Source organism: Pieris rapae, chromosome 8, assembly GCF_905147795.1.
Source record: "Pieris rapae chromosome 8, ilPieRapa1.1, whole genome shotgun sequence".
Lineage (NCBI taxonomy): Eukaryota > Metazoa > Arthropoda > Insecta > Lepidoptera > Pieridae > Pieris > Pieris rapae.
The window spans coordinates 9813091-9826260 of NC_059516.1; the positions used below are offsets into that span (position 1 = coordinate 9813091).

Genomic DNA, 13170 nt, shown 5'->3' on the forward strand with positions numbered 1-13170 from the left:
TTTTTTTTTAAATTTAAATAAAATTATGGCTGATTATAAAACTTTTTAAAAGTGTATTTTCTTTCTACATTTGCGTGTATATTTAAAGGACATCGCACCGGTTTAACGTAATTAGCTATTAAGAAACGTTCAATAACTGATACTAAATGTGTTTAAACAGTATATTTTCTTTTTAGTTGTACTTCAAAACACACGCAAATGAGGTTTTGGTATAAATAGAGGTGTGGAGCGAGCCGTTTGCTTTTCCAGCCGATTAACCGGAGCCCTGATACCTGGGTATTGATCGTGGTTACACGCTTGGTGTAGGCACTTGCACGACAGAAATAGTTCTTTAGGCCCATGTTCATGAAGCCGAAACAATTTGTTACACTTATAACTACGACGGTTGGCAGAAGGTTTTCGAGTGTCCAGTTATGCTGTACAATGAAAGGTAGGATGGAAAATGGGTACAGTTTATATGCCTTTTGTGCGTGTTCTAGAATTTAACTATTATCATCATTTGTGTTATCATTATTATTATTATTTACTTGCAAATAGATATTTTCATAAGTGCGTTCCTCACTCAACGAATAAGTAACGCAATAGCGTGGATATGCTGTCAGTGTTAAGTAACACTGCCTCGAGGGTTTTTTTTTATTATTTATTATTTTAATTATTACTAATGAATTTCTATTCATAATTATCTTGTGGTAAGCAGTGTTGGCCTAGTGGCTTCATCGTGCAACTCTCATCACTGACGTCGTAGGTTGGAGCCCTGGTTGTGCAATTATTTATATGTGCGCATTTATTATTCGCTTGAAAAACAACGTGAGGAAACCGGCTTGCATTAGACCAGTTAGGCTCCTGGCTCAGATTCAGAAGGCTGATCACCTACTTGCCTATGACATTAACAAATGATTGCGATGAAACACATCCAGACCTAAAAAGATTGTAGTACCATAGATTTTTTGAAGTATAACTTTTTTAGACGCGACTAGGCAGTAACTCTGCTTTTTTTTCTGACGGAAGTAACGCTGTCTGTGTAGTTTCCGCTATTTAAAAATAATAAGGATAGCGTTTTATAAGTCTGTCAGCGCCATCTAGTAGTGCACTATTTGAACTGATTTAAGTCAGTTTCTTGGTAGTGAATATTTTGGATAGCATTCACTCGTTTTATATGATACTGATTCTTGTAAATATGTTATTATTAGTATATTTATATTAAAAATGAAAATTCATACTATTAACATGTGTACATATTAAAATTCAACTAATGGTTCCCATCCTAGCTTGCTTTTCTTTTGTTACATATACGGCCTGATTTTTCGCATAGTTTCGTATTTTACCATTTTGGAAGACATAAGTTAATACCAAATTAATTATCTTAAAAATCTGGTATATTGTATATATGTAATAAACAAAGTTGTATAAGAGTATGTATAGCAAAGTGAATAAAAGTGAATTTAAAAAAATATTAAATTGCAAAGTTTTTGAAAATCTGTAGATATACTTATTGATTTATTACTTTTAAAATAAGTAATAAATTTTCTGACGATGGCGACATTCTATAATATTCAATAACAAGGTTATATTGACATGTGCTGATCTAAACTTCGTATTTGATCCACCGAGATCCCACTGCAGGCTTGGTGCGTTCATCGAGTTTTTGTTTAAAACCAAATTTGTATGTTTATTTATAATTAGGAGAATATATATTTACTAGGTATTTACTAGGTACAATCGCTTAAAAGCGTCGCACAGTCGGCAACCGCTGTCCTTGTCTGACAAATGATGTTACGCGCTAACTATCTTTCACTCTACCTCAAATATTTATCATCTTTAACCGCCAGCAACCCTTATTTGCGGCCAGATTTAATTAGGCAACCTTATATGAAAATTAATAGAAAAAAAATAGCTTCAATTTGACATAATTAATAGATATCCGTTATAAACGTATAAATATATCGAAATCATACCTGTTTACACTTGGCTGCAATGAGGTGCGGCCATGTGCGCAACGGCAACCGTCATTTTTTAGAATCTTCATATTCATTACCGTGATGTAGACGTTATTTTATTTAAAAATTAAATGAACGTAATCTTTTACCAAAAATCAATTCAAAATAATTTAATTATAATAATTTTGATAGGCAACCTAGTAAATATATATTCTCCTAATTATAAATAAACATAAAATTTTGGTTTTAAACAAAAACTCGATGAACGCACCAATCCTGCAGTGGGATCTCGGACCAAATAATCTTTGTGAAGAACATGAATATTAAATATAATTAAATTATAATATGATATTTATTATTTAAGTTGATATTAATTCATTTCAGTGATATATTATGCCGTTTACGATAAAGAAGTTTTACTTACTTCAATCGCGCGTAAAGGTTACACGCACACACTTTTTTTTTCTTGCGGTAATGACATTTTTACCCATAAAATAATGAAAACAACGTTTACCTTTAAAATTTTGCTTAGCTGAGAATAATCAAAACGAAAATTATTCATTTAATTATTTCACAGAGTATAAATAATTTTGAAAAAAAAACACCCTTTCCGGTGTTAGCCAAACGGTTGCGCTCATTCCTTCGTGTGTCCCAACTCTATCACTCTATCATTCACTTGGGATGGAAACCGATTAGTCGGAGACATGATATCAACGAAGTGTAGCAGAAAATTGAATATGTTATTGCCTTTAAAGGAGAGATAATAAAGAGCAGTCTCAGAATGTTTCCATATTTGGGAATTTACCCAGGTATTAAGGAATGGTTCCTTAATGGTTAACGTCATCTTTTTGAAATATCGTAGATATTTACCTATAAGAATATAACGCGAACTAAAAATTGTTGTTGAACTATTTATAAGGTGCTATTTTTTCCGGCTATTATTTATCTATAGCTGACCCGATAGTGATTTTGGACTATGGACAATTTCAATGTATTGAATTCGAATCGGTATATATTTTTCTGATATTAAAATTTTGGCCTCGTTTTAAGCTTTATTCTGTCCATCGACAGTTATTTCAAACAACGGATGTAAAATTAATATTGTTGTAATGTTTTTTCTTAAATTTTCCAATGTTTCTCTTTACTTTCTCCGGAAAATAATACAAAAAAAAGAGCTAGCGAAATTTTCATTTAAATATAGATTCCTATTATTATTTATAAAATACAAACAAAGAAAAAACAAACATATGACCAATCATTCATATCTATGCCTGGTGGGTGATCCCACCCAATCCAGAAAATGTTTTTATATTGCCGGCGTGGTCAGTCAACCAGTGACACAAAAAAGCTTAACCTATTTAAGCATCGCCTAAAATAAATAGTACGTTCTAACAATTACCTAAATTTATTTCTATCATAACTCTAAATGATGCCCAAATTAGTCTTGATTGACGCATAAGTCCATCATGCCCACTAATATAAAATAACATAATACCTATATATCGTTCGGTTTAGATGCCACCGTAGTTAATACATACTTACAATATTTTTAAAGAATCTCGGAAAGTAACTATTATTATCACTACATTTATTCCCTTAATATAATTTTTAAAATTTTAATTACTCCACATAAGTATTCTTTACATTTATTTGCCTCATCTAAATATGAATAGATAAAGAAAGGTTCTTATATTTTCAATAAAAATAAAAGTTAAATTAATAATAATTACAATACATTTTAAGATTCCGTAGAACCTACTTGTACTTAAATAGAAAAAAACATCGCATTAAATAACAACGTTTAATTTGTGATAACACCTACAATCAGGACAGGATTGATAATTAGTTTTCATAATATGACCTAAGAGTCGGTTTTGTAAGGTCGTTGTTGTGCTTGTGCGTCATTCTTATTATTTTTTGTAAAGATTATAATGTGTTTTGTGCACCAAATAAATAAAAAAAATAAAAAAAAATAAAAATTCTAGTTTTTGAACGCATCAGTGTCGCGTTGATCTGTAAGCGCGCTGTCAAAACTCAAAACAAAATAGAAAATGATCGAAGAATATAAAAATAAAACTTTTTTAGGATTTGATTTTAGTACTCAAAGGGTATGTATCTCAATATTATTTTTAAATATTGGTTATTAAAGTTATAAAAGTGATTTTGTAATATTATACCTGTCATTTTATACTAATTAGAAAGTCTAATTAAAATTGGGAACGGCCAGTATAATAACTAAATATAATTTATTTCATTTTAACTATGTGAAATTTCATTTTTTTAATTTAGCTATATTTGAAAAGTAGTTTCAATATAGCGATAAAATTATATTTTATATTAAGTAAATATTTTATTTCAGTTAAAAGCGATTGTAATTAGTGAAGACTACAAAGTGCTACAAGAAGCAGATGTTGAATTCGATGTGGATTTACCAGAATTCCGGTAATTATGCATTTGAATAAATTAATAAACATAATATTTAAATAGCCTTCCACATTACATTCATTAGTAAAACAAAAATCATAATTATGATTTGAAAAATAAAATGTTCCAGTACACTTGTATTTACTTAATTTAAAAAATATTTTTATTTTTGTATGACTTTACTTTAAAAAATAATTCGGACGATACTATCGATAGGACTTCGGGAGGCGTGGTCAAAGGAGAATGTGGTGAGGTGACAACACCACCACTACTATGGGTGAAGGCCCTGGATATGGTGATGGATAGGCTTATTGTTGCTGGAGTAGACTTCTCAACCATTGAAGCTCTGTCTGGTGCAGCACAGGTTTAATTTTATTTTCTTCACATAAGCTACCATGCTTTTAGTAGGTTGAATTATGTGAATAAATTAATATTCCCATTAAAATACTAGTTTCCCATTGTTGCTCTTATATTTGTTTTATTTAATTTCAGCAACATGGGTCAGTCTGGTGGGCGAAGGGATCTGAGGACAGATTAAAATCACTATCATCTGAAGACTTTCTTCATAGTCAGTTAGCTTCTACATTTATGGCCAACTCTCCTGTATGGATGGACTCGAGTACAAGTGCTGACTGTCGAGCCCTTGAGGAGGCTGTTGGTGGACCTGAGGTAAGTCTTAATACATGGTATCTACATTATTATTAAGTATAAAGTCAAAAGAAACAGCACTACTAAAAGCTATTTTATATCATTTGCTTAAGTTAAAATACAGTAGTATTCTCCTTCTAATAATCTCTTCTATTATTAATTTGTTTTTAGGAACTTGCCAAAATAACAGGATCCCGTGCTTATGAACGCTTCACTGGGGCACAAATACGCAAGATGTTTAGAACTAGACCCAGGACATATTCAGCAACTGAGAGAATATCACTTGTATCTTCATTTGCCTGTTCATTGTTTCTAGGCCGCTATGCACCAATTGATTTAGCTGATGGATCTGGAATGAATTTATTAGATATTCATACTAAGAAATGGTGTGAACAGGCTTTGAAGGTGAGAAACATTTGATTTCAATCATCAAAACAATTTGATTACTTTAACATGCTACAAACCAATTCAGGTTGTGATAAGTCAACAATTTAGATATATAACTAATGAAGTTTATCTTTTTCGTAACCTCATGACACATTATCTATACCCTTAGTTAGTATTCTAGTATATAGATACTTAGCGTTATTTTAGGATAGGTTTTAACTTTTAACAAGACACTCATGAGCCTACTTGCAGAGATTAGGCCCATGGGCAGAGATGTGAAAATATGAACCTCTAGCCCGTATGTATATCTTACTAGCGTTATAGCACATTATATGATTTCTATTGGAATATTAGATTCATGCTCTGAATTTTTGAAAATCACAATAATTGTTAACAATACCAAAAATATGTGATTTGTATCGCTATGGACCAATTTTACAGGCCTGTGGCAATGACCATCTAGCAACCAAGCTCGGAACACCAGTAGCCAGTGCTACAGTGGTTGGGAATATATCACAATATTTTGTAAAGCGATACGGATTTTCACCAGAGTGTGAAGTGATAGCATTTACCGGTGATAATTGCTCGGCACTTGCAGGTAAATTAATAATAATAATTAGTTAATAGCTGTATCCAAATAGCAATTGTATATACCGATCAAATACTCATATAGAATATATAGATATCAATGCAATGTGAATAAATGCATCTACGACTTGCAGGAATTAAAAAGAGTTTTGTATTTTTGGGACCTCATTGAATGTGTTAGTCTGTTCTGCCAGCCATTTTATAATTGATTTTGATGTTTTGAGAGGTGAAAACTTTAGTTGAATAGAGAGAAAAATTCTTAAATATTCAAGTACATAATTTAAGATTAGTTCTGTCAACAGTTTTTAATGTAATGTGGTAATGATGACAATCTCAAGTAGTTTCAATCCCTGATAACATATCTTAAGAATGTTTATATGGTACGTTATCTTTTTACGATTTTTCGTTTTAAGATATATTTGTAGCAATCTTAATTTAGATTCATAATTTTATAAAAATATTATTTTGCATATTTACAATAACTAAAATAAAATATTTAATGTTTAAGTAAAGTATAAAATTTGAAAATGAATAAATACACATTTTTATTGCGTCGTTAGAAACGTAGTTTGCAAAATGATTTTGAAACAAATTTAGTGTTAACTTACAATTTAAAGTACATCATCAAGTTATCTGAGGTCGTAAGTTCGATCCCCGGCTGTGCACCAATGGACTTTATTTCTATGTACGCATTTGACATTTGTTCGCACAGTGAAGGAAATCATCGCGAGGAAACCGACATGTCTTAGACCCAATAAGTTGACTATGTTTGTCAGGCAGAAGCTTGTCACCTATGCCTATTAGATTGACAAATTATCATGAAACAAATACAAAGTCTAAAACGTGCCACTGATTTTTCTTTATTTCATCAAATTAAGAGATATCAATTAACAAGATACTTTTCCAGCCTTTTAGATGGTTTGATACCAACTCCAAAATTTAGGCTTATAAATTATTTTTAGGGCTCCGTCTCCGTTCGGGCTGTGTAGGCCTAAGTCTCGGTACGAGCGACACACTTCTGCTAGGCCTTCAAGAAGCCAGGGCTCCACCAGCGGGTCATATCCTTGTAGGCCCCACGACTGACGCCCCGTATATGGCGCTACTATGCTTCTCAAATGGGTCCTTGACGAGACAAAATCATAGGGATAGGCTGGTAGGAACAAGTTGGGACGCATTTAATGAATTGCTCCGGTCGACGGTTAGAGGGAATATGGGATACATGGGTGAGTTCTGATATCATGTAAATTTCATCATTAACATACCTACCTACATACTCAGCTGGAGTTTTATCATTTCACCATTACGATCGTCGTTCTACAACTGAGTGTTTCTTATATCAGTTTTTGCCGTGCACCACCATTATGTGGAACCACTCATTGAAGTATTTACGAATCAATTCGACTTAGGGTCCTACATGAAAAGAGTACGAATTTTTAAAAAGTCGGGAACGCACTTGTGAGTGTCATGTCATGTCACTTAACATTAGATGAGCCGTTTGCCTTATTCTAAAAAAAGAAATATGAAAATAAATCCTAATGATGATATTGATATAATAATGAAAAGTAATACATATATAACAATAAAAATTTAAATAAATTAAAAACTATAATGATAGGTGAGAGAGAAAATATATATTAATAAGGCTACCATGAGATTTTCATTTCCTAAGTGTATGTAGGGTTTTGAAGTTTAACTTTTAAGCGGGTTAAAGTTAGCCTGACACCCTGAAGTTAGCCAACATTTAAGATTGTTGTAAAATTCAAATAAAGTATATTTCAATTAAATGTAATATTTTTAATTTCAATACCTATTTTCTACGAACGTAATATAAGGCGAAAGATGAAAATTTAAACAAAGATTTTTATCTTGTAACGCCAACGAAGTAGAAAAGCCATATCAAGTTTGCTTTATATGCAAAATTGGAAACAGAATTTCATCCAAATCGATTAGACTACTAATAGACTACACTAGTTTTAAAGTTTCACTTCTGTAGAGACAAGATATATCTTTAAATTAATAGCTTTAATTAGATTTTTTAACATTTTTATAAAGGTATTTACTACGATACGGCGGAGATCGTCCCTCGCGCGGTCGCTGGCAAGTGGGTGTGGGAATCGAATGGGCGTAGTCTAGACAAGTGCGCGCCGCAGTTTGAGGCCCGTGCCCTACTCGAGGGGCAGGCGTTGGCTAGGCGAGCTCATGCTGAGGATATGGGCTTCAGGCTTGGTAAGATACAGTCAAAAACTTTTCATGTTCATAACTATTTATTATGAATCTCAATATTAAAAAAGGAAAATCTAAATTTACATTTATCCAAAATCAATCAATGTGAAAACTGACAAAAAACTCTGCCGCTTAATCGTCAAGTTTTTGGTTCACTAGGAATTTGAAAGGAAATTATTAAAAACTCCACTTAATAATGAAACAATAAGGCATAATAATAAAATTGGTTTGAAAGACATTTTTTGATAGAAGTTATGAAGATTAAGTCGAAAACAGTTGGACATATCGGTAACATTTTTGTTATATAAAATATCGTCCATATTTTAATGGTATTTGCATGCAAATAGAGTGTATACTGAACGTGAGTTTTCAAGTTGATTTAAGAAAAATATTTCGTCACATGATACTCTGCTACCAGATGTTTGTGTGGCAAAATCATACCTAAGTTTCGTACTAAATGATGTGAAACTGATTAAATTTGATTGACAAATCGTGATTTTTGTTCTATTTAATATATAATCATTAAATATTCTCCTGATCTCTATTTACATAAGTTTTAATTGCATTGTTTCGTTCCATACGTTTTGTCTTGTGTATTTTTGCACTTTATACTTCTTGCTTTTTTCTCTATTTATTTTTCTCACATTGATTGAGATCGCTCGAAAGCGATAAGGCCGCCAGGTTTTTATTAAATTATGTTGTTTTTATTATATTTCAGCAACGAAAAGTGTTAATAACTAAATAAAAACCTCCGTCATTACTGAAATTCAAATACGTTAAATGTTCAGTTTGTCCAGATAATATAAAAATAATCAAGCACATGAAGAAATTTTACAGATTTTTTTTTTATACGTAACAAAAAAGGATGATTGGTTAAAACTTGTACTAATTCTAGCGTTTGTGTGTGGGAAGAAAGTTTCTTCCATTTTACATGCTTACGGAATTTGACGTAATAATTTTTACACTTACATTGCTTGAATACATTTTTGAAAATTATTATCAATTCAAAAGGTCGGCAACGCACTCGCGAACCCTCTGCGAATGTCCATGGAGTATCACTTAACATTAGGTGGGCCTCCTGTTCTATGAATAAACTATTGTTGAGAATACTTACCGTTTCAGCATAGGACAGGTTGAGAAAGTTTTTTTATGATTGTAATAATAATAACTACGAAAATGTTGCCATGGTTTGTTCCATTAATTTCCGGTTTTATTGTATCGTACTGAAGTTCTATGTTGTCTCTTGACTCTTACTATCTATTTGTGTTTACGATTTCATGATAAGAGACAGACTGTATGTACTGTATGTACGCCTACGTACGTACAGTACTGAGTAACAATGGTGCGTTTGAACTTAAACGTCTTCTAACATATTATTCTTATATAATTAAGACTCTAGATCCCGCCTGGTAGCGACGGGAGGAGCATCTGTCAACAAGGAACTTCTGCAGATATTTGCTGACGTCTTTCATACTCCTGTGTTTATACAGGTAAGAACTAAGAACATGTTTTTATTTACTATAAATAGATCTGTGGCGCTACAACCTCTTTTAGGTCTTGGCTAGTCTTTCTGAATCTGTTTCATGATCATTTTTTTAAAATCTAATAGATAAGTAGGTGATCAGCCTCCAGTGCCTGATACATGTCGTCGACTTTTTGGGTCTAAGACATGTCGGTTTCCTTGCGATGTTTCCCTAGAAAATGTTAAATGCGCACGTAGAAAGAATGTCCATTGGCACACAGCCGGGAATCGAACCTACGACCTCAGGTATGACTAGGCCAACACTGCTCCTGCTGTTTTATTTTCTATACTTAGCGATACAGCTGACTCCCGTACGTCTAAAAGAATTTTTTCGGTTAGGCATAGTTCGCGCTCTATTTTTAACCGACTTCAAAGAATGAGGTTGGCCTGTCAACGATGGTTCAATTTCCTTATTTTTCAACTAACGGTTCAAGTATCGTCACAATCAGTAGTTTTTGATTTTTGCTATATAGTTAATTCCTGGTACAATTTATAAAAAAATACTTTCTTTCACGAAGCACTTTTTATTTATATTATTATTTTTAGGAAGAGCATGCAAACGCAGCCCTATTAGGCGCCGCTATTCGAGCCGCTGAAGTATGGAGCGCACATACGGGAACTAAACTGACTGGTGAGCAAATGATATTTTGTATGGGACAGGAGACAAACGTAAACTTAACTGCCCATGGACACCCGCAACATGAGGTTTACAAGTGCGTAGTGGTGTGCTGATGGGACCTAAGTTGGAACAGTTCGGAATAAGGTGGAATGGCAGTTAGCATAGTGGTGGTGCGTGGCAAAAAATGTTAAAAAGTGCTCTAGGACCGTTCAAGTATTACGTAAGCCAATTTACTGCAATTTATCCCCCGCCCCCTCTTCTATTGTCAGCAAAAGTAAGCAAAGCTCTCAAGACTAATATACGTAATTACATAAACGTATTTATTTTTTATAGGAATCCTTGAAAAAGCATTTCGTTTTCAAACATAATGTGTGTGGGTAATATATGTAAAAAGTAAATAATTACTGTTGACGTAATCATGCCCTTATAGTGCTTACGTAATACTTAGTAATACAGATTCCTATGTACATATGTGCTAATGCAGCCATTTGAGCTTTATTCACGTTTATATTTAAAAAAATTTTTTTACTGTTTCTCAAATTTTTTACAATAATAATATATTATTTTTTACAAAAATAATTATACAATAATAACTATAACTAGTTATTTTTTCAACAGGAAGCGAACCTACTTTATCTTCAGTAGCTATTCCGTACCCTGATTCGGAAGCGATATATACTCCAATGCTGCAACGATATCGACAATATGTTGAAACCATTCCAAAACTACAATAACATTCCAATTATCGCTTTACAAAATGTTATGTAATTTAATCTTAACTCTCTCAATTTAAACTTCAGGCTTTTGCCATCTTCTTTACACCTATCAATTATGAGCGAGATCGCATTATTTTGCATCACATTTTTTACTCACACGAAGCTGGCTGTCAATAATTTTTTATAGCCTTAAATAATGTATTTATATGTTTTACAGATTTTTTTATTTAAGAATTTCTATTTTTTTTATTTTTTCTCGCTAAGCGAACATATATGATGTTATCTTATAAGATTCCTTTTCATATTTAACTTATTGTAGAGCCAAAGGCTTTTTTTGTGTTCACACTATTAAATAAGTATACATACTTTACGAATGTGATAAAAATCGTATGTTTTTAAAAAACATTATTCTCAAACATTGTTCTCCAGTGAAGTGTCTATATATCATGTGATATAAACATTTACATAAGCTAGTGCAATTATTATACTATATATTTACATTCCGTATATTCTATGCTTGTTATTTTGTTAATAAAATATTTATACAATAATGTGTTTTTTTTCCTATGAGAGTCAGTGTTGTTATGAGATTTTAAATATACTGCTCAAAACAATTACGGGAACAAAACTTTAAAGTAGAACTAAACTTTTTACTTAAGGTTTTAATTATTACTGGCCACTAGATAATGTTAAGGCATTGTCGAAGAAAATAAAAAACAAAAGAGCTTCGGCGTTTTGGTTAGTAGTCCTATAATAAAGTGGCAGTGTGTCTAGATACACCTAAAAATAAAGTGACGTCTTTGAATTTTTATTACTTTCTAATCACAGAAAACACATTTTAAGTAGTTTTTTTTTCAATCTTTTGAGTATTAATAAATTGAAGTGAGCCTTTTGAGTATTGTTATTCATTGAAGCGAGTGAGTTTAGGTCATAATGCCAGATCTGACTGAATTGCATGTCTCCCGAGCTATCGCTTTGCTTGAAGAGGGTCGAACTATGCGTTATGTAGGAAATGATCTAGGAGTAGCCCCTTCTGTTATCTACAGACTTTGGAAGCGATACCGTGAGACGGGAGAATACTCACGAAGGCGTGGTCAAGGTCGAAAGAGAAAAACTACACGTTTGCAAGATCGCTACATCGTCAACTGTGCTTTACGTAACCGCACCACAACTGCAAGAGATCTACAAAATACGCTAAGGACGGCTACAGGTGTAGAAATTTCCGACCAGACGGTAAGAAATAGGTTGTTGGAAGCCAATTTGAGATCACGCCGACCAGTTCGGGCTGTGCGTCTAACAATTCAACATAGACAAGCTCGCCGACAGCTCGCGCAAAATCACGCTAATTGGCAACTTCGATATTGGAGGCCAGTGCTTTTTACTGACGAATCACGATTTCGTCTAACACGTTGCTATGGTCGTCTCCGTGTTTACAGACGCCCAGGCGAGCGATACAGTGCAGCAGCAGTCCAGGAATATGACAAATTTGGATGTGGCTCTGTGATGGTTTGGGGCGCACACATCTCGTCGTTGTTCCCGGGCGCTTGTGTGCTCAAACTTACATTGAAAATGTGCTCGAAGATCATGTTTGGCCCGCAGCATATGGTATGGGCCCAGATTTTCGTTTAATGCAAGATAATGCCAGGCCGCATACTGCAGCCATCACACACTGCAGACAGCAGGAAATCCGTGTAATGGAGTTGCCTTCCATGAGCCCTGACCTAAATCCAATTGAACACATTTGGGACTTGCTTGACAGGCGCATCCGGAAGCGTACGATTGCACCTCAAACACTGCAGCAGCTCACTGAAGCGTTGATTGAATAGTGGGACCGAATTCCACAAGAAGATATTCGGAGGAGCATACGAAGCATGCCGCGTCGTCATCAAGCCATGATTAGGGCTCATGGTGGCCACACACGTTACTGAAAGTCACTAAAGACGAATATTCAAACGATGTAAGAATATTTCTTTGGACCTTTTTTATCACCAATTAGTTTTTCGTCTACAATGCACATTTTAATTTTTTTTTAATAAAAAAAATACGAAATTGATTTTTTTTATTAATTGTAGTAATTAACAAGGTAAAAAATAGCGTACAAGTTAA

General features: G+C 33.2%; 1 protein-coding gene across 1 annotated transcript; it reads left to right on the forward strand.

Annotated features, from left to right (window-relative positions):
• The first annotated feature begins 3762 nt into the window (after nt 1–3762).
• LOC110999500 (xylulose kinase) lies at nt 3763–11447 on the forward strand. Its single transcript, XM_022268563.2, has 12 exons — nt 3763–3840; nt 3916–4045; nt 4297–4379; nt 4578–4725; nt 4854–5030; nt 5181–5414; nt 5838–5994; nt 6947–7207; nt 8037–8210; nt 9600–9697; nt 10276–10360; nt 10967–11447. Exons 2-12 carry the CDS (start codon nt 3989–3991, stop codon nt 11080–11082), a joined length of 1590 nt encoding a protein of 529 aa, XP_022124255.2. The 5' UTR covers nt 3763–3840; nt 3916–3988; the 3' UTR covers nt 11083–11447.
• Nucleotides 11448–13170: the final 1723 nt, after the last annotated feature.

Bases quoted from the DNA above. Each gene is read 5' to 3' on its own strand.
- LOC110999500 (XM_022268563.2), top strand. From the start codon at position 3,989: ATGATCGAAGAATATAAAAATAAAACTTTTTTAGGATTTGATTTTAGT. The intron at 5,031-5,180 runs GTAAGTCTTAAT...ATTTGTTTTTAG, and splicing joins AGGCTGTTGGTGGACCTGAG to GAACTTGCCAAAATAACAGG. The intron at 9,698-10,275 runs GTAAGAACTAAG...TATTATTTTTAG, and splicing joins ATACTCCTGTGTTTATACAG to GAAGAGCATGCAAACGCAGC.